Here is a 21,998-nt window from a genome sequence, read left to right on the forward strand (position 1 = left end):
ATAAAGCCTACCATGGTGAACTAAGAATGGTTTTTAACAATTTTAAATGCAATAAATCTTTATTTTAAAATGCAAAAATCTTAGCTTTTGAGTTGTACAAAAACAGATGGCAGGCCATAGTTTGCCCCCTGCTTCATTTAAAGACCCTATGGTTATAAAAGGAAATCACTATCCCAAAGACAAGTCTTTTATATTAACAATAATAATAATAGATAGCATTTATGTAGCACTTTAAGGTATATAAAGTGCTTTACATATTATTTCATTTGGACTTCCCCCCCCCACACATACACAAATAACTCTGTGAGATAAGTGCTATTAGTATTCTTATTTTGCAAATGGGGAACCTGTTGCTGAGAGCGGTTAAGTGATTTGCCTAAGGTCACATTGCTAGTAAATGGTCCTCAAATTCAGAAAGGCATCATCTAGCTGCCTAGACTTTTAGAATTCTGTTTCCTAACTTCTTGTATCCCAAACTTGTCACCTGAGCATTAACACACAAATACTGTTTATTTCTTATCTTTGCCCCAGTATTTATACTGATCATTGTTTTTTTTTTGAGACTTGTAGTGTCTTCATTTTTGTTTCTTATTTGTATATCTTTATTTAGCACCATTTCCCTGGCTCACATTTTTACGTGTATATTGTTTCTCTCTAAATATTTTACACATATATGTACATTGATTGCTTCTATTTTATAATTTTTATAAAGAAAATAACTGATTTGATTAAATGGCTAAAGCATATTTAAAATAATCACATTCCCATAAAGGTTTTTTATGTCACAATTCAGCAGTAAAAAAATAAAATCATAATTCTTTATTAAATAATTTTCATTGTCATTTCTAAATCAACAGTAGCATCACCTTAATAATAATTTGATATCTGTTGATACAGTGATGTTTCTTATCAATCAGATGGCATCCTCAAAACTTCCAGACAATCATTGGGATACAGGTGTAGGAGAGGAGGGAAGAGCCTGATTGTTTATTACAAAGATTTACCACAGCTTCCTAGGATAAGGAGGAAGATGTGAATTTCTTTAAATACTAAATACTGAAATAGCTTATTAAGTAAATCAAGTTTCTTGAAAGAAATTCTTATCTTCTTGTAGTTCTGAAAGTTATCAGTATTGTTTAAGTATTTTGCCTTAAAACCTTGTCCTTAAATTCTGTGAAAGCACATTTGATAGGCAGAAGGAATCATTGTAAGAACAGAGCCTGTTCTAAGGCACTCAGAACTAAGCTAAATGAATAAAAGATGTTAAGAATGAATTTTCTGATTCAGGTGGTTACTTGATACTTAAGGAATTTAAGTATTTCTGTTTCTGTTCTGATAGAGTTAACATATGCTGCTAACTGGAAGCAGTGCCACAAAGCAAGTGTATTAACCTTTGCAATATATACATATTCAAGGTTTTGCTCTGATAACAGGTGGAAAATTTCTGTGTTGGTCCACTATCCACCAGAGATGCATCCAGACTTATCTCCACACCTGCATACTGAGGAATGTAACATTTTAATTAACCTATTAAAAGAATGCCACAAAAAGGTAAGAATTCAACAAATGTAATTTCTTTGAAAAGAAATTAGTCTTGGGTATTATTACTGAATTATATTAGATGTTCCTATTAACCAACTACAATAGTCATAGCTATCTCTACTAATGGGGAAGATAATATAGTATGGACAATCCCAAATCATTTATAAAACATATTTGTGTTTGGAATTCACAATTCAAACAAAAATAAAGACTTTAGTATTTTCTCTTTATGTTTTTATATTACAAAGTATTTTGATAGTCATTGAAAGTTATCCTGAAGAAGTACTTTAAAAAATATCTTTGGTCAAGTTTGACCCAAATGATTGTGTTACCATATTTTCCAGAAACGCTAGACCTAGAGTATGCAGGAGGCCCTGAATGTGTTGAGGATGAAGCCCAGCCTGAGCTAGAACTTGTCTCTTTGATAGGATTTTAATAAGTTAATGAAAGTAATCTTAACAAGTGGGAGTTAATACATTTCCCCCCCAAAAAAAACCTTTTGTTTTTTGGTAAGATGGACCCAGGTAGATCTATTTAAGAATTTAGACATTTTAATTAACTATCATCAAATTAATCAGAGGCAGTCTTGGTGTCAGAGAGCTTGCTGCAGAGTTAGGAAAACCTTGATCGAAGTTTCCTCATCAGGATTTCTTTATACTAATGAATTCACACATTGGTTTGGTTTGGTTTTTTTAAATAAAGTTGACACATGAATGGAAAATTATATAATAATGCTATAAGAATTAGCTAAATGTATATATGTACAGTAGAGACTTTTCCATTTTATTGAATAAAATATCTTGTGTTTTTTGCCTTATAGCACAGCATCCTGAAATTTTTTGGTCGCTGTAATGATATAGATCGTGAGATGCGGAAATGCCTGAAAAAGGAGGTAAGACCACCTTAGTGGACTGGAAGGTAGAAAAGGAGCTACCAAAGAACTTCCCTTTTCCCCCGGGGAAATCAAAATCAGGAAGACTGCATGACCATGGGCCCCTCATTTCTGATCAGGTGCAGAAGGTACATGACCTTTTGAGTTGCACATAAGGCTATGTATGTTTCAGATGGCTCTCTCATTCTCTAATTCCATAGTAAAGGAGAGAATGACCTAAGAATCTTTAAAATAAAAAATGCATTAATAGCCAGATAAAAGTGCTGATCTGAAATGGGGATAAAAGTAACTAACCACCATCACTTGGAATCAGAATGTAAAGGTTGGTAAAAGGGCTAGAGACTGTTATAGGAGGATCCATGAAAGGAACTGGGGAAGATAAGACATTAGTGGAACAGATGATAGCCATCATACAGAATGTTTTCCTGTATATCCCCAAAAGACGTGTGTAAGAGCAATGGGAGTAAATAACAAGGAGATGGATTTAAGCTTAGTGTAGAGAGGAGCTTTCTAACAATGAACAACTACAAATATTCAAGCTCAGACTAAATGATCATCTTTGTCATGGATACTGTAATAAAAGGGATTTGTGATTCTTGTAGGACATTAAAGTAAATGATGTCCAAAATGTCTCTTAACCTGTAGATTCTTTGCAAGTAAAAAATTGGAAATAATGGAACAAATAAGTTCTTTAAAAAATTTCTCCCTTCTTAAATGTGTTAAACCCAACCTGAGCTTTAGTGAAATCTAGTGACATAATTCGCTGCCTTTTTTTCCCCACATACAAATCTATCCTCCCCACTGTTTGTCTGTCTTCCAGTATGGAGAAAGGAGGTCCAAAAGCAGGGAATTTGGAGAAGCTAAGCGACAGAAATTTTCTAATATTTCAGAAGAGTCAGAGAACTGAGTTCTGCTTTTACTGGATACATCTTGGCTGATGAATGAACATCTGGATATTTAGCTAGTAGCTGGAAGAATGTCACCATGTTTGAACTCAATAGTTCTTAAACAGTGAACCCTTTTATGAACTGCATAGAATTTGGAAACTGATAGTATAAGACTCTACTTGCAAGACTACAGGACGGAACCTTCTTGCCATCAACAAAACATCAACATTTTAATAATGACTATTTGTTTACTGACTCCTATAAGTATACCTACTAACCTGGAGGCATTGGGAGGGGTGAAGGAAGGATGTTACTATCAGCCTTCCCTTCACAGCATCGTAAAAATATTAATACTTCACTTCAGTATCTGAAAGTGTCAGCGTTCCATTCGCAAGACCTCAGCCACCTTCCACACTTCATGAATTGTTGTGGCTGAAAAAAATACTTTTAAAAAAGGTAGTGGAATAAGTTAAAGCATGGAGAGGCCTGGGAATCTTTGGCTCGAGATAAGTAACTGCAGATCTCATCTATACATGGAAATTGGTTGTTCTCAGTGATTAAAAATTTGTAATACAAATTGTGATGTCATACCTTTCTTTGGTTTTCAAGATAGTTTTTTGAGAAGTTGAGCTTTTGTCTAATTTTAGGGAGAACACAATTAAGACATGAAAATATTTTAAGAAATTTAAGAAGTGGGTGAATTATCAAAAAGTATTCATTACTGCCAGTGCCAATACATTCATTTCATATACACACACATGGCGCGCACACACACACAGCTATGTACAAATTGGAGGGTATATATGGTATATAAATTTGTAGATCTAGACAGACATGTGGATGTTATGTAATATACTGCTATACTTGGATTTGAACATGATTCCAGAATTAGCCTTGGCCTTGCAATTGATCAGTTCACATTATCAATAGGATGTCTTTATGCTGCTGAAACCACAGATAAGATCTAGTGTACAAATACTGAAAATTCTTGCTATTTTTTTGAGTGGTTAAACATGAAAAAATATCTGTAAAGTAATAAAGCTGGTTTTTGAAAGAATTACTTTATATTCACACTGCACTGAAGCAATCAGCCTAAATTAAAAAGGATCCACTTAGTGCCACGGATAGACCCAACCTTTCATTTGATAAGTAGACTTTTTTTAAATTTGTAAAATAAAGACTAATGTAACCAGTGGCCAGAGCTATAACTAATAATTTTGTGCCTGGAACAAGAGGCATAAAATACGCACTCAACTTTTTCATACATATTTTTACTTGGTCTTGGAGGTCATGAGGCACGTTAGTCCATTACTAGAAAGGGAGAAGGGCAAACTTCACTGGGGAGTCCAGAAAGGAGAAAGTATAACAGTGTCTATTTTAACTCATTTTTCTTGGAAACTAGATGCTAAGCTCAGTTGTTTCTATGTTACTGGACTCCAAATTCAGTCAGTCCTCTAATTTGACACTTAAGTCAAAGACATAATCTCTCAGCCCTAGTTATGGGTCTGCTGATACCAAGACCTGTCACAATGTCTCATGAAATAATCATTTAGTAGATTTTATTTCTAATATATTCTCCATCTCATTTGCAGATATAGAATCATAGTTCTGAGAGGGAAGCTGGTATCATTCAGTCCAGAGTCCTGGCTTTCATGTAACCCACTCTGATTTGGGATTTCTTTTAGAATTTTGCATAGGCAGAAATTTGCCATTTGAATTCAATTCTTAAGTACTTTTGAGTGCTCTGTTTTTTTTCCATGTTCCATGGGGATTATATTTAGTATTCAGAGGACTAGTTACAGAGTTTTGCAGAGATTTTTGGATCAGTTTTCATAGTAGAATCCAAAGCAACATAAGAAAAAGGTAAGGCTTCAAAAATAAGTGGTTTGATTTTCATGACTAATACTTTGTTAATATGAACATACGATTAAGTATTTATGTTACAATGACTTATTCTTCCATTTCAAAGAACACAGATGGTGGTGTAATGCAGCCAAAGGGGAAAGGCAGACAGTTTATGAATGATGTACATAATCTTGCTGGCAAGTATGAAACTTGGACAATTGAAACCTAAAGTACCAAACAGTAGCATAGACTTTTTTTTTGGCAGTTGGGGCCTTTTTTTTTTTAATTTAAAACCCAAGAGCCACAGGCATTATCCCTATAATTAGGAAAGAATGGTTTAACCATGAACTTTCTAATCATTGAAGTATTATGGATATATAATCCCAGATCTGCTACCCAACCTTTCTTTGCTTCTGTCTAGACAAAGCTTTCTAATTCTATCCTAGATAATTCCTGGCCCCTCTAGAAGAAGAGTAAGTTGCCATTTTATGTTGATATTTTTAAAAATTATTTTTAAGTTTGAATTTAAATGAATTCATATTCTCATTCTGTTTCTGGTCACTTCAAATTCCTTGATTTTTTAGTTACCCAGCCTGCTCTCTAGTGTATCTCATGGACTGTTTTGATTATGATACGTATTTTTTCTTTTTCTTTAACATTACTCTTGTAAAACTGGTCCTGTTTTTGTTTGTTTGTTTGGTTTTTTGCTTTTTGGTAAGGCAGTTGGGGTTAAGTGACTTGCCCCGGGTCACACAGCTAGAGGGTATCAAGTGTCTGAGACCAGATTTGAACTCAGGTCCTCCTGACTCCAAGGCTGGAGCTCTATCCACTGCGCCACCTAGCTGCCCCTGTTTCTTTACATAAAAACCTTAATGCCTTTTTGTCTGGGCCTTTGTTAAGGGAAAAATTTGACTGTGCCCTAAATTCAGAGGTGAAGTATTCTTTTAGTCATTTGTAACATCTAGTTTCTCTTCTGGTTAGTCTTTGGTGATTTCCTCAATGAAGTAGAACTACTGTGAATTCAAATTTTATATTTAACACTAGCACACACTATCCTTCTGATTGCAAAATTAATTAAAACTGGCAAACTTACGTACGGTATAGTGGGTAGGACAAAGAATGGACTTGGAATCTTCAGGGAGCGTTGGGCTTATGAAATTTCACCTCAGATACTTATTAGTGGTTTTATCCTGGACAAATCACTTAACTCTGAGCCTCAGTCTCTTCATCTGCAAAAATAGGGTATCACTTATTTCACAAGGTAGGCTCAACTGTGATAATAGATGTACATACAGTCCAAACCTCAGACACCGTAACTGTTATTGTAGTAGTTGTTACCTCAGATGGGGGGCTGGAGTGGGGAGAGATCAAAGTTAGAGAAAATTATTTGCAACGAAAATGCCTTCAAATTTATAGTCTTTCTTTTGAAAACAGATTCATGGGTTGTCTTAATTAAATGCAATAAGCATTTTATTAAGTGCCTGTTACGTGCCAGGCACTGTGCTAGGTGCTAAGGATACACAGACAAAAATGAAACAGTCTTTGCCCTCCGATTCTACTGAACTCAAAGGAAGAGAATCATGTTAATATTTATTACCACTTGAGACTTATTGCTGTGTAATGCATAACTTTAAATATGGCACTAAAAAGAGGGTGTTCCATGGCCTGTCTATGCTGTACTGGCTCTGAGGGTTGTCCCTCTCTCTTCTAGCTCCAGAAAGTCACCCCTACCTTCCCTGGTCTCCCATCTATCCACCACCTTCAGATTCTATGTAATAGTCATTTGGATAAGTATTTAATGTTGCCTTTGGGAGTTCTGAATTATAGGTATGTATTACAACTTCTTTAAAAGTGTTATCAATGTAGGAAAAAGATGATTTTCCTTTAACGAACTAGAAGATAAAACTTTTTTCATTTTATAGTAAATATTAAGGAATTCCTCATAGAAGCCAAATATCAGTGGAAATTGGTTTTTTCTTCATAAATGATATATTTCTCAGTGTTATTTCACTTTTGAAATTTTTGGTTTAGAAATTTAATGATTTATATAATCGATACCATGTTGCTTGCCTTTTCAAGGAGTGGGGGAGGGGCAGAAGGGAGAGAGAATTTGTAACTCAAAATTATAAAAAAAGAATGTTAAAAATTATTTCTACATATGAGTGGGAAATATTTAAAAAAATCAAAATATAGTTTTAAAAATATTTTAATCATCCAAAAAGAAATTAAATGATTTAGAAAAGCTGTTAAATTTTGAAAAACTTAATGGGAGGCTAATTAAATGTAAATATCCTGATAATGAGAGGCAGACTAATATTGTGGATAGGAAGCTGGCTTGGAGTCATGAAGTGCTGGATTCAAGTTCTGCCCCTGACTCATACTGGCTGTGTGAACACAGCTAGCTAAGTCACTTAATCCCTCAGTTTTCCAAGCAACTGTAAGTTTCAGATAATACTTCTATCAGTAGAAGGTATTTCCTTACTGTGAGTTCCCTCTGCCAATGAAATGATGAGTTTGGTTAAAAAGAATCACGGTATTAATACAGGGTTAGTCTGCAAATTAATTGTCCTATTGAATCAGTCTACAATTAGGTTGTGAGCTTCTTGAATACAGGGACTATTTTTGCTTTTTCTTGACACAGTGGCTAACACAGAGTAAGAATTTAATAAATGCTCGTTTATTGATTTTTGCCTAAACAGTAATATAATCTCTTAACTGGTCTTTTGGGTTCTTGGGCTATATTCTCTCCAATCATCCTTTACAATGTTGACCACTTAATATTTCTGATGTCCTATTATGATCATGTCATTTCTCCCCATGACCCATCAAATAAAGCATGATTTGGTCCCAACCTAAATTTATGGCCTTTTTGTTTTTTTTTTTTTTCACTTAATCTTTGTTCCCACCAAACTGAACTATTGTTCGTTCACAGTCTCACCCTAACCTCTCCTATCCATTCCTGGAATGGATTCCCCCCCTTATCCATCTATCAATAGCTCCTCCTCCTTCCAGGCTCAACTTTCTCCCCCACTCCTCACTTTCCACCATTTCTCAAGTGATCTCTCCTTCAAATTTCTTCTTTTTTGTTGCCTGGGCCATGTCTCAGAGGGAGGAAGTAACTTTCCTGAGGTCACACAGTAAATAACTGAGCAGATCCTCTAATTCTAGACCCAGTGTTCTTTTCACTGCATGACCATGGAGCCTCTTTGAGAGTTGGGCCTCTCAGTGTGTCATGCATTTTTACATACCTAGCATGGATTTTTCACATAGCACGTATTTAATCAATGTTTGTTGAACTGTATTGTATATTAGTCAAAAAGAAAATTTTATGAGTTTTGGAATATTCTCCATCTAAGCAAAGGAAACCTCTCTAAATTAATGTCATATGTTTGAATCAATTAAACATTTACTGAGCATCTACTCTGTGCCAGAGACACTGTGCTAAGTGTGGGGATACAAATACGAAAAAAAAGACAGTCCTTTCCCTCCAGGAGCTTACAATCTAATGGGGGAAGACAAAATACAAAAAGAAGCTGAAAAGTTGAGGGGTGGGAAGGAGGAGGAGAAAATATGTAACCCAGGGGCAGGGTGAAGGCAGTCAGACAAGTCCCAAGCTAGTGCGGCTCAGTGAGAAATAAGGTGTCTGAGCTGAGCTCTCCTCTTAAATGGAGGTTTGGAGTTCATAGTCCTATCTTTCAATCCCAGGGGCAGAGGGTAGGGATGAGGTAGGGTCCCAAGGCTGATGAGATCTTACAGGATGATAAAGTTATCTCAATAATGAATTTTCTGGGACCACGGTGTAGAGAGGAGTTCCAAGCTAATGAAGCCAGGTGAAAAATGATATGGCCCTAAAGTCACTAAATCAGTAAAAATCAATAGTTTGGGAAAGATCTTAAATATCAAACAATCTCCTATGTTCCAGAAAAAGAGCCACCCAGAACTATGACAAGCTTTTGATTTGTCTTGGTATAATGGGAAAGGGTGGAGGAAAAAACAAATTCAAATTTGATGCCACCAAACTGAATATTATCTCATGAAAATTCTCAGTTCTTGATTAAAACTGAAGTATTTATAGCCATTTATAGTCCACTTTGAATACAGGTGCCAATAAACTTTGACATTTTAATTCATTATCCTTGTAACCCAAAGCAATGGGAAATTTTTAAAGAACATTTATAAAGGGTGGAGAAAATGCTCACTTATGTAGTTGATGCTTTAGGCCAGAGGCTCTTAACCTTGTTTGTGTCGTGGACCCCTTTGGCAGTCTGGTGAAGCTTAGGACCCCTTCTCAGAATAATGCTTCCTAATGCATAAAATAAAATACATAGGATTAAAGGAAATCAAATATATTAAAATAAAGATTTACTTTTTTTCTCCATCCATGTTCACAAACCCCAGTGAAATCTATCCATGGCCCTAAGTTAAGAACTTCTAATTAAGGCATTTGAATTGATTTTGGCTATGTGCTTTTATTTTTGTTTTTTAGTTGTCTGTAACAATAAACTCTGGAGTAGAACAAAGGACTAACATATCCTGATACCCTGTAAAACTTGTATTAGTTGACAATAAAACTGAGTACTGTATGTGTATAAGTACACATAACTCAACAACCCATTTCTTTTATACTTACTACAGACTTCTGTCACCAATTTCAAGTACTTTAAAAACCTTCACTACAAATGATCATAAAACATGTTCAAATCTTTTTATTCTTTGCCATAACCTTACTTTTGTTTGTTCTGTCTTTTTTTTAGGCAATTGGGGTTAAGTGACTTGCCCAGGGTCACACAGCTAGTAAGTGTCAAGTGTTTGGTCCGAGGTCACATTTGAACTCAGGTCCTCCTGACTTCAGGGCCGGTGCTCTATCCACTGCACCACCTAGCTGCTCCTGGTCTCTCTTTTCTTAACAGACATTTTAACACTACTGACCAGGATGACCTTGACTTTGCTAAAATGTATTTTTCTTTAGTTCTCTAGCCACTGATGCTTTGGTTTTTCCTACTGGTTAAAAAAAAAGGTTTAGGGTATTTTTGCTTTGTTTTCATCAAGGTAAAAAAGGAAATAAAAAGGATTAAGAATCCTCAAAGGGATGAGGGTTGGATATAGAAGGTAGTGAAAAGGAAGATGACTTCAATGATTTTTAGATGATGCTATCTCTTTGAGAATCATGTTTAATGAAGCTGATAAGATAGTGGTCTATCCATGGATGTGCTTGAAGAAAGTAAAAGTATTGCAGAGAAGGTGGTGTCAATGGATAACAAAGACTGACTTGGGACATAAGGGCCTATAAGCTTTAATGTTACCAAAGTTTATAGGGCTTTTATCCAATTAGCCTCTCCATATGCTTTTTAGTCAGCCTATTCTAAACTCTAGTATCACTAGACTTTCCAATCTTTAGCCCCAACTCGGTTCATCTTTTGTGGATTTTTTATATGGTATCCTGCTAGGATGCTATGAGCTTGTAAACCATGTAAAAAGCTCCTATTCCTTCTAATATGTCACATGTACTCATTAGCCCTTCTGTCAATTCAGATGATGCTCTACTCTCTTCCATTAAGTCAGAAAATAAAGTAGAATTGAGGTTTAGGCTCTTTTATTTTAGCCAACTAACTTCTCCCAAATTCTACCCAGAACTATTGTTAAATGTTTTAATATGGTACATTAGGTTTAAATTCGTTTATGCTGTTAAAAAAATTTAAAGCACATTCACATATTCATAATATCCCTATGGTGTAGATGAAGGTGATCATTTCATTTTCTGGTGGTAAAATGTATTAATTATGCATTTACTTTATAAAATTTCTATAGCTACTATAACTAGAAAATGAAAGTCAGCTCCAAGGTCAGTACTAAGAAAGGCAATCGAAAAAAAAGGTACTGACCTTATGCTGTTTCATTTCAAGGTAAGAAAATAATAACTGCATGTCCTTGTTCTTTGTCATTTATAACCAGAGCTACAACTATCAAAATCAGGCCTGGGGCAAATTCAGCTGAGGAGAGGGATGTCAGGCATGGCATTCCTTTGACCTCAAAGAACAGCATGGGTACTGCTAGGAGGGCAGTCTCCAAGAGTCCTAGCTTTGGAGGCCATCACAGAGCCTGGGCCTTGGGGATACCTGCCCAGAGCAATTGCACCCTATGCCACCACAGGGCTGTGAAATCCAGTGAAGGAATAGTGGTCACCATGGGAAGAAAGTGAACCCTCCTTCCTCCTCCCCACATCATACTTTGCCTGTGTTAGTTACAACTCTGCTTATAACTGTGGAAAGGTTAATTGTATTTTTGTTCTGAAGTAATGGACAATCTCATTTTTCATGGGCCTCTTTCTGCCCACTCATCTCATTTTAAAATGCCCTTTATATTTCTGAAATGCCAAGTAAAGGACATTTGTTTTCCTCTATTCCTTCCCTTGATTCATATTTATATTTAAATATCTCTAGGTCTCTCATTTTCATTCATGTTGAGAACATTTCACGTATTACATATATTTATTGTAAATCAACTCCTCTCTCATTCTTTTTTTTTTTAAAGGCAATTGGGATTAAGTGACTTGCCCAGGGTCACACAGTTAGTAGGTGTCAAGTGTTTGGTCTGATTTGAACTCAGGTCCTCCTGACTGCAGGGCCGGTGCTCTACCCACTGCGCCACTCTCATTCTTGAACCCCTTTCCTCTTCCCCCCAAGTCTGAGTTCTGTTCTTTCTATGCTGAAATTGCAATCATGGCTTCCTTGGCAAATTCAGAAGACCTTTTCTTCATCCTGTATGAAGTCTAAAACTTCTTTATTCTCTTAATATCTCTTTGAAAGGAATTCCCACTGAATATTTTTAAAAATTTCTGGAGTACTCTTGCAGTGAACCAACATGTTTACAAAGTTGTAATAATTTGTAATTACATTAAAGTAACTTTTCAATCCTAAAACCATAAAAATATCTACCAGCTTTCCCCATAGTGCTGCAAAACAGCAGACTTTCAATAAATACCTAGTGACTTACAGAACACTGGTTTTAAGCCATCTAAGTGACTGATTAAAAAATTATCCAGTTATTTAGTTAGCAATAATAGAAAAATACTGGGCTCTCCTGTTTAGTGATTACTTCTGTCTAAATTAAACAAAATACTTCAACTTTCCTGATTTTATTTTATTAACCACATGCTATGCTGTAACACTGATGTATATACAAACTAATTGTGGTCACAATTTCTGATATTTTTAAGTTACTCAATGTTATCCTTATGCTAGTAAGCACGTGTTAGGACAGGACAGCTTCCACTGAAAATTTTTCCTTTCTGCCACATACGGCTGGTTTCAGAATATTAAAGTACCTTAATTGCCTTACTAGAATCTGGCCTTCTTGAATTTAAAAAATATATATACACATATACATATACGTATATATGTTTTTTAGTCAAAGACTTTATTTGATGCGATTAAGCTGGCTTTTTCTTCAAAAGTATAAAAACAATTCGTAGGAGGCTGAATGAGGTGATCAGTTTCATGACTCAGAGAGAAGAAAAAGTCAAACTGAAGAGGCTGAAAAACATAACAGAGGGAAAAAGCAAAAAAAAATTGGACTAAAAAAAATAACCAATAATTCATTTCTTTAAAATTCAACTTACTTCTAATTTTTGCGGTTTAACCATTTTTCTTGATCATGTTCCCTTATTCCATAGAGTCCAGCCCATTCATTGGATTTGTAATAAACTAAAAATAAGAATATCTATTTCAATGGTAAATTCATGTAAAAAAGGAATTACAGTGAACATTATCATACTTTATTATAAGGAGAAAATGTGAACAGACCATTTACTTAAATTACTCAGAAGACCACATACTAAAAGGAGATGAAATTGATGGGAGGTGTTTAATTTACTTTGTCTAGAACCTGGACATTTCATAATTTTAAAACTTTAATCACAAGGAATAAAATTACAATTGTGATGATTACATTTGTATAGTGCTTTAAGATTTACAAAGCACTTTACTCCAACAACTCTATAAGGTAGGTAGTCAAGCATTGCCCTCCTTTTACAGAGAAGGAAACAAGCTTTGAAAGATGAGGTCACTTGCTCATCGACACATTGCTGCATTGTAAGAGGCAGAACTTGAATTCAGGTCTCCTGATTCCAGGTTCAGTAACTCTTCCTACTATGCCACATCCCATTACTTAGGGGAAAAGATGTTATACAAATTATAATATAAAGTAAAATGATGGCACAGCACTATGGGTAAATAGCTCAATTTACCAACCTACAAATACCCTTTTGGGTACTGTTGGAAAAATTCAGTTCCCTTCGCCCTATCAGGAGCAACCAAATTAGAGTTTTCTATATGTCAATGGGATTCTACTCAGTTTCTTAACTTTGAAGGAATGGTTGCTATTCCACTCATAATAATTAAAGTAGGTCACCTAAACTATGGGCTGATTTTATATAGATACACCAGTTAGCTATCTCAAGGAAATTATTATTTAGTCTACAATAAAAGCTGCTAATTGCAATAGTACTGTGAAGTTTACAAAGACACACACATGTATGTGTGTATGTGTATATATGTATATACATATATATTTAGATATTTATATATATATATATATTCCACAAAAACCACCTAGAAAGGTATTATATAGCACTGTTAATTATCTCCATTTTGCAGATAAGAAAATGGAGATTCAGAAAGGTTAAGTGAAATGTACATGGACACACAGCTAGAAAGTGCCAGGGGTTCAAGGTTTCTTCTGATGGCAAGGCCTAGGCTCTTTTCCCTGCACCAAACTCCCTCTCAATCTACCAATCATTACAGATTACCTGCATCAGTTCTTTATTGCCGACTTACCCATCCTCATATGACTTATGAGGAAAAACATACCTTCCAAGATTAAGGGAAATCTCTTACTCATTGTATGTCTGAAATCTGATGAAAAAAAGAAAGCTTAATTAGAATTTCATCACCTTTAACAAACTGGTAAGACAATGCCGTTGTGGGAGTGCACTGTGGGAGCCTTCTGGGCAGGAGGCTTCTTAAAGTCTTTCTGGAACTCAGTAACTCTTGGATAGGTTCCAAGATGCACCTGCTGTGTCTTCATAAAATCCCTATGTAATCCTAAAACTTTAATAATGGTTGGTATTTATGATGAAAACAATGTGTAAATGGAATTTAAGGATAAACTGATTTTCCTTCTCTCAGCTTACAGGAATTTATTTTATATGATCCATGGAGTGATTTCGTGTCTGGCATCCATTCTGTGTCATATGACCTGAACTTATACGCTGTACGAAAAGTTTAAACTACAATTCACATTTAGGTGCTGTTCACAATACCTTTTTAGTATAATTATGACCCAAGTAATTAGAGTTTAAGATGCACAAAGACACAAAAATGAATTCTATCTATAGTAAGTACTTGGCAGCACCACGATGCTACCTCCTGCTTTCTAGCCGTATTGGCCAGTAGAGTTCCATGGTAAAGCTGGAGAAGGCTCTACCAGTTCCCAAAAATGTTCTCAGAAACTACCCAACCAATCTGTACTCCTGGGCAACTGCCATGTATACCTTAAAGTTCTGTCTAGAAACAAAGCAATCTTTTCCTTCATGCTGTAAATCTGTATTTAACATATTAATTGGGGGCATAAAAGACAACCAATGTTGGAGGAAAAATTCCCAGCAAAATTATTCTCTCTCCCCTTAAAATGTCTAAAAATTATCTACTATAGATATGATTTAGGGTTTCAAAGTACTAAAAAGCACCCCTCAAGAGTGTAAAAGAAAATTATTACCTTGATTTGTGTTCATTTTATTAAATAGCAAATATGCTCCAGTGATTCCAAGAAGTTCAAGTGCTAAAATTCCTTTAAATATCTTTTTTGCCAGTGATTCATTTGGGAGAGTCATCCTAAATTTCAAAAGTAAAACTTACATTAACACATTGAACCTTCAAGTAAGTGTGTATATAAGTAATTTCTAAATTGTGGCTGCTTTCTCTTAAATTTGAGAAATATTAAGTTTTACCATGAATCAGTAAAGTGATTTCCTCCCAAATGGGAATCTAAAACTTTAAAACTCCACTATAAATTCTTTTTTTTCCAGTAAATTTTTGATATCTTTTGTTTTTTCTTCATCTTCATTTTCCAGTGTATCTCCCCTCCCTTCCATTTACAGGAGGTAATCCCTTCCTTAGGCAAGGAATAAAAAAGAGGTGGGGGGAAAAAAAACAGTTCAGCAAATCTAACCAACATATCCAAAGCATATGAAAAAAGTCTTACAAAGCACATCAAAAAAGACTTAAAATACATGCAGTATTTTCAAAGCCATACTGTTCCACCTCTGCAAAGGAGACAAACTGCCTTCTCGTATCTTGGGGACCAAACTTGATAATAACAATTTCCCAGGATTTAGTTTCAACTGATTTGTTTTTGTTCTTTTCATTTATATTGTTTTTATTGTGTATGTTGATTTCCTCTGTTGGCTTACTTAATTTTCCATCAGTTTGTATAACTCTTCTTAAATTTCTCTGTATTCATTATATTCATTTTTTTCTTACAGCAAAATAACATTCCATTATATTCATGTGCAAAACTTGTTAAACATTCCTCAATTGATGGACATTTACTCTATTTATAATTCTTTGTTACTACAAAAAGTGTTACTATAAATACTCTGGTGCATCCATATACCTGTTGATTTTTCATATTTAAATGTTTCTTTTAATTTGTTTGTTTCCTTTTGTCTTTGACCTATCACAGTACAAGGTCTGGTACATAGTAGGCATTTAATAACAAGACTGTTGATTTACTGAATGGGGTTTATGCTTAGCAATGGAATCTCTGGGTCAAAGAATATGGACATTCAATTCAATATGCATTTATTAAACACCTACTATGTGCCAAGCACTGTGCTAATCAATTTTTTTGCATAATTCAAAATTGCTTTCCAGAATGGTTGGAACCATTCACAACTCCTATAAGAATGCATTAGTGTGCTCTTTTTTCCATCACTCTTCTACATTTGATTATTCTTATCTTTTGTCATTTCTGCCAATCCAGTGGGTATGAAGTGAAGCCTCAGAGTTATTCTGATTTGCATTTTTAGTGGTGTGAAGCATTCTTTCTTATGGCTGTTAATAGTTTGCAATTTGTTTCTTGAAAACTGTTCATATCTTTTGACCACTTTTCCATTACTTAAGGGCTAGGTAAGAAATGAGACGAAAGATGGCCCAATTTAGCATCACAAAGATATCACTCTGAGAGGGGAAGACCTTCAGAGTTTCTGGACAGAACAGAAAACAACTGCTATTTATACTCATTCTAAGTCATCACAAACTAAACAAAGAGCCACAGAGGTTTGGGTTGGGGGCTAGTATTGGCCATTCAATGAAAGCCAGATTGATCTGGGTTTAAAGGTAGCTCAATTTAAAACACAGTGGGGCTTTTTAAAAACCTGTTTTTTCAGAACTATATTTCATGAAATCATAAATGAAAACTGCATAGGACAAAAAGTAAATTGTCCCAGCTTTCTGAAAAGGAGGAGGAGGAGAAGAAAAAAATAGCAACAGCCCCCAACTTCTCAAATTGGCAAGTTGGGCAACTACTACTACTCTCAGATATGATGTTATCTATACACTTCAGTGGTCCCTCATCACATTTCCCACAGCATTGTTACCAACCACTCTCTTTTTTTCTCAAGCCTCCAACTCTACTTCTACCTCCACTTTTGGCAGATGACTTTACCTCCTACTTAATTTAAGAGATCTAGGCCATCCATTGTGTGCTCTTTTATCCATTCCTCTACATCCAAAACCTCTCTACATTTCTATCCATTTGCTCTTCCTTTGCTCCAATCTTACAGGATAATGTGGCCTTTCTCCTTGCCAAGGCTAACTCCCTCAATCCGTGGGGTCTTCTAATTATTCATTCAACAAGTATTTATCATTAAGCATATGAAATTCGACTGTGCTAGTACTGAGGATGCAAAGCTAAAAAAGAAACTACATTACATCAAGCTAAAGTTCTGGGGGGAAGGTCAGGGAAAATAATACAGAAACACCTAAGTAAATACAAATATGTACAGCATAATTTTCAAGGGGGGAGGGGAGGAGATACTAGTAAGTGGGAGGATCGTGAAAGATCTATAAGAGGTGACATTGGGCTAAATCTGAACATTTCCCCTCACCTTCATCTTCAATCTCTCCCAATCTGTTGGCTTCTTCCCAGGTACCTACAAACCCAAGTCTTACCTATCCTAAAAAAAAAAAAGCCTTGAAGAACAAAGCAAGAGGAAAAGGACTCTCTGCACAAAAATATTTAGAGGAGCTCTTTTTGTAATAGCAAAACTAGTAGCAAGGAGGGTGCCCATCTATTGGGGAATGGTTAAACAAATTTTGGTATATGAATGATGACATGGTTTCAGAGAAAACAGGGATGATCTGTGTGAACTGATGCAGAGAGAAGTGAATAGAACCAGGAGAACAACTTATATAATAACAGCAATGTCATAAAGGAAAAAAAAAACTTTGGAAGACTTGAGAATTCTGATCATTGCAATGATGAATCCTAATTTCAGAGGACAATGAAGAACCATGCTGCCTACCTTCTGCCTGAGAAGTGACAGACTCAAAATGCAGGCTGAAATAAATGTTTTTGGATTTTGCCTTGCTTGACTATGCATATTTATGAGTTTCTTCTTTTTTTATTCAACTGGGGTCTGGGGTGGGTGGATGTGAAATTATCTGTACCACCTCCACTTTCTTAACCCTTTACAATCTGAGTTCCATCATAGCTCAAGGGAAAACCTCCTAAGTATCTTCCACATACTTGCCAAAATAATTTTCCTTAGGCACAGATCTATCCACATTATTCCCCTGCTCAAAAATCTCCAGAATCTACCTATTGCCTTTAGTATAAAATGCAAACTCTTGAGACTGAAATTTAACAATCTCCACCTTCTGGTTTCTAGCCTAATTTCACATTGCTTCCCATCATGTGCTTGAAGTTCCAGTTTTGAGTACTGTTTCTCCAAACTTAACATGTTGGCCCCCACTTCTTTGCATTGTGCAGCTCAACCCTCATGCCTGGAATGTACTTCTTTCCTATCAGGCCTTTCCCAGACTTGATGTCCTTTCAGGATCACCTCAGGTGCTATCTGTTCCCAGAAGCCTTCTGTAGTCTCTATAGCTAAGTGTCTTCTCACTTCTCAAATATTCCTAGAGCACTTTGGATCTCTCGTTTGCTTCCATTACTACCTACCTCGTATTGTACTTATTTGTATATTATGTATACATCATATTCCACCTCCACCCCCCATTTAGTACAGCACATTCTACATGGAAGACAATGTTTCTGAATGAATGAGTGGAATGGAAATGTGTTATTGAGGAATGGAAGGTTTTGATTAAGTCACAAATAAATGGAGGCACTCTAATGATAGTCATAAATAAAAAGAGTTATTATGCCAAAGTGATTTTCCTATTCAACCTACTCCAGTGGCTTTCTAGTGCCTGTAGGATCAAATGTAAGTTACTCTGTTTAGCTCTTAAAGCTTTTCCCACCTAGCCCCAACCTCATCTTTCTAGCCTCACTAGGCATTACTGACTCCTTTACTCTGTGATCCAAGCAAACTCCCCAGCTCTCCGTTCCTCACGGAACACCCCATCAACTTTGCACTGACAGTGCCACACACCTGGAATTCATTCACTCCTTACCTTGGCCTCAGAGAGTCCCTCCCTTCTTCTAAACTGCACCTTAAGAAATGTCTGCATGAAGCCTTTCTGAGCTCCACAGCTGTTAGGCCTTCTCTCCAAAACTCCCTTACAGTCACTACTACATATATATTTTTAGTTATTCATTCCATATTCATACTATATATGTATTCATATTTATGCTATTATATTCACACTATACATGTATTTCATATACATGCAAGTATATACACATATACTTGTGTATATATTATATACATATGATAAAACATGTATATGTTACACATATAATATACATATATAATGTGTGTATGCGTTTATACACATACACTTAACTTTCCCCAATTAGATTGTAAGCTATTTGTGAGCAGGGACTGTTTCATTCTTCGTAGTTGTAGTCCCAGTGCCTACCACAGTATTTATTAAGTAAGCACTTAAATAATTGTTGGTTGGTTGACTGGTGTGTCATCTTGTGGTTGAGCTTTCTCCAACTAAGGACTGAACAAACAGAAATGAGCTAGGCTAGAATAGAAAAAAAGAAATTAAATATAAGAGCTATAAACCAAAGAAATGATCCAGATTCACCATTGTCTCAATCACCTTATTTTTTCTAGAAGCTATGGAAACCTACACAATTGGAAATTTTCTTAGAATTAGATTTTGAATGTTTTATATTCTGTGCTGCCCTTCACATAGTTTAAGTTTTTCTAGGGAAGAGACGGTGATTTTCTTAATTCTCTAGGTAGTAGCAACAAGTTTACTGTCATCATTACTCAATTTTGAAAATCTTTCACAAGCTGCCTCCAAGGCACCGGGAATCTGACACCTTGTTTTTGAAAGATTATCTTCTTGTTTGGTATCTTTCTCAGGTGTTCCAAAAGTTATTTTGGATTCCCTTTTCTCATTTTGCAAATCTGATCACTCTGAAGAGCTAACAATTTAAGCCTTATTATCCATTTAAGGGGAATGAAACTGAAGCACAGGGAGGAAAAGTGAGTGGGGTCAGAGGTGGTTTTTATCCACTACTAGCTAACTTCATAATCTTATATATATATATATATATCCACTAAGACCTACAATTACAGAAAGACCTCTTGGAACATTTTAACGATGGAAACTTAAAGAGATGTAGTGAATAGGGAAGTTAAACCCAAATGTCAGGAATCTAAAGAAAGTGTTTTTATAAACTGGAGAGTAGAGGCATGGGAATGAAAAGGGGGAAAGAATTCCAAATACTTCTAAAAGTTACCTAAATACTACAGAATGAGTCAGTCTCTCTCTCTCTCTCCACACACATATAAATCTATAGCCCTCTCTCTATATACATATGTATTACAATTTTTATTAGTGTCACCAATATTTTTCTCTCCACAGAGACAGATTACATTCCTCTAGCTAGTCAACCAACCAACCAGCTTTTATTAAGCACTTACCTATGTGCAAAGCACTATGCTAAGCTCTATAGCTTAGCAGCAGATGGTTTCAGAAGCTAGTTTTGGCAACAAACAACAATCATCTAGTGATCAGTCTTTGGAAGACAAAGCTCTCCAAACTTATTTAGGCTGCTTCTGTAAGTGTCTTGTTTAGAGTTACCAGAGCTTATGCTTAGCTGGCACAGCCTTGAAGAAAGCATCCAGGGTCACTTTCACACCAAAATGAGGCACTGGAGCAGGATGTAAATGGAGTGTATAGGATCACAGATTTAGTGCTAGAGAAAGAATTTTATAGGTCATCCAGGTAGAGGCCTACTCCCTCATTTTACAGGTGAGGGCTGTGAGGTCTAGAAAGGTTAAATGATATGCCCTTGGTCACGATGAATAGTTGATTTCTTTCTTCTCCATCAAATGTTTTTTTGTGACAAATCTTAAATTCTAAGCTCAACTGCTGTGGACCTTATTGTATTTTTCCATTTGCTCAGGGCACATAACCATGTATCCAACAGGCAGTTAATAAATGTTTGCAGCTGATGAAGAATGAGGGGGAATGTAGGGAATCAGCATTTATATAATGCCTATAAAGTGCTTGGCACTGTGCTAAGTACTTTTTACAAATATTATCTTTTGAAATTCAACAACAACCCTGTTACAGCTGAGGAAACAGAGTAACAGAGGTTAAACGACTTAATCACGGTCACACAGCTAGTTAGGTCTGTGGCCGCATTTGAACTCAGGTTCCACCTAGCTGTCTTACTTCTACAGAGATTAGGTGCTACATCATCATCACCACCACCATCTCCATCACTATAACAGATTACATACAATTTTTCAAGTTTGTAAAGCTTTTAATACGTATTCAGTTCTTTAAAAAACAAAACAAAACCTAAGTACTTTGTTCACAACAGCTGGGAAATTGTTGAGCAAATACAAGACAGAACCAGGCGCTAATGTGGGGCAGTTTGGATAAGACACACTCCCACCAGCTCCAAGCGGGTGAGGATAATGGAAAGCCTAGTTTACCCAGGCGTGTGGGGAGCGGAGTCAGCTTCGGTGGAGAGGGAAAGCCGGAAGGTCAGAACACCAGGGCGACCCGGAAGCGAACTCAACGTTTGCCCTCCTTCCCCCGCAGACACTTTCATTCGCCAGGGCCGGACTCCACGGGGTGACCGCTAAGCTCAAAGGAAGGCAGTATCGGACTAAATAAGCCAGAAACCGCACTGCCGTCATAATGCCCAGCAAAGGGACCCAACTGGCGTGCATTAACTGGAGCCCAAAGCGCCAAATACATACCTGCACCACCTTCGGCGCCACCCCCGCGCACATCCAGTAGAGGCGACAGGCCCCGCCCCCGGAACTCCACTTCCCACAGGAAACCTTGTCCCCGCCCCGGAGACTTCCAAGTGGCTGCCCTGCTTGGAGCCCCGCCCCCAATGTGTTTTTACGCTAACCATCTCTAAGGCTAGAGCTACGACCCCGCCCCCTTGGCGACGCGCTCTGAGCGCTGTCTAGGCTCAGTGAGGAGAACGGGCTCCCTCTGCACGGTTCTGACCGTCCTGGGAGGGGCTTCTCTCCCTACCCTTCCTCCAGAGTGCCTCAGTAAACCCATGAAAGGCTGTGTTATATACGCTAATTCCTCAACTTATTATAGCATTTTAAAGTTTGTACAACGCATTCTGTGCATTTTCCCAAAGCGCTTTACATACTC

General features: G+C 36.3%; 2 protein-coding genes across 6 annotated transcripts; one reads left to right on the forward strand and one right to left on the reverse strand.

The window, feature by feature from the left end:
* Positions 1 to 806: 806 nt before the first annotated feature.
* Positions 807 to 21,777, reverse strand: CEBPZOS (CEBPZ opposite strand). 5 transcript variants are annotated; one of them, XR_013484654.1, is made up of 7 exons: positions 21,584 to 21,777; positions 14,941 to 15,056; positions 14,034 to 14,078; positions 12,785 to 12,869; positions 9,366 to 9,469; positions 6,264 to 6,395; positions 807 to 1,013 (listed from the first exon to the last, which is right to left on the reverse strand). XR_013484654.1 is itself a non-coding variant. In XM_020992706.2 (5 exons), the coding sequence occupies exons 1-4, from the start codon at positions 21,742 to 21,744 to the stop codon at positions 12,787 to 12,789; spliced, it is 405 nt and encodes a 134-aa protein (XP_020848365.1). In that variant the 5' UTR covers positions 21,745 to 21,777; the 3' UTR covers positions 9,263 to 9,469; positions 12,785 to 12,786. The 5 variants fall into 5 exon arrangements, 2 of the variants coding, with proteins under 2 accessions (XP_020848365.1, XP_078005895.1); XR_013484653.1 differs by having other exon boundaries at positions 6,260 to 6,395; XR_013484652.1 differs by having other exon boundaries at positions 807 to 6,395.
* CMC2 (C-X9-C motif containing 2) lies at positions 1,467 to 3,898 on the forward strand. Its single transcript, XM_020992665.2, has 3 exons — positions 1,467 to 1,551; positions 2,363 to 2,434; positions 3,255 to 3,898. Exons 1-3 carry the CDS (start codon positions 1,471 to 1,473, stop codon positions 3,339 to 3,341), a joined length of 240 nt encoding a protein of 79 aa, XP_020848324.1. The 5' UTR covers positions 1,467 to 1,470; the 3' UTR covers positions 3,342 to 3,898.
* Positions 21,778 to 21,998: the final 221 nt, after the last annotated feature.

Source organism: Phascolarctos cinereus, unplaced genomic scaffold (assembly GCF_003287225.1).
Source record: "Phascolarctos cinereus isolate Bilbo 61053 unplaced genomic scaffold, phaCin_HiC Scaffold_2;HRSCAF=192, whole genome shotgun sequence".
Classification (NCBI taxonomy): Eukaryota; Metazoa; Chordata; class Mammalia; order Diprotodontia; family Phascolarctidae; genus Phascolarctos; species Phascolarctos cinereus.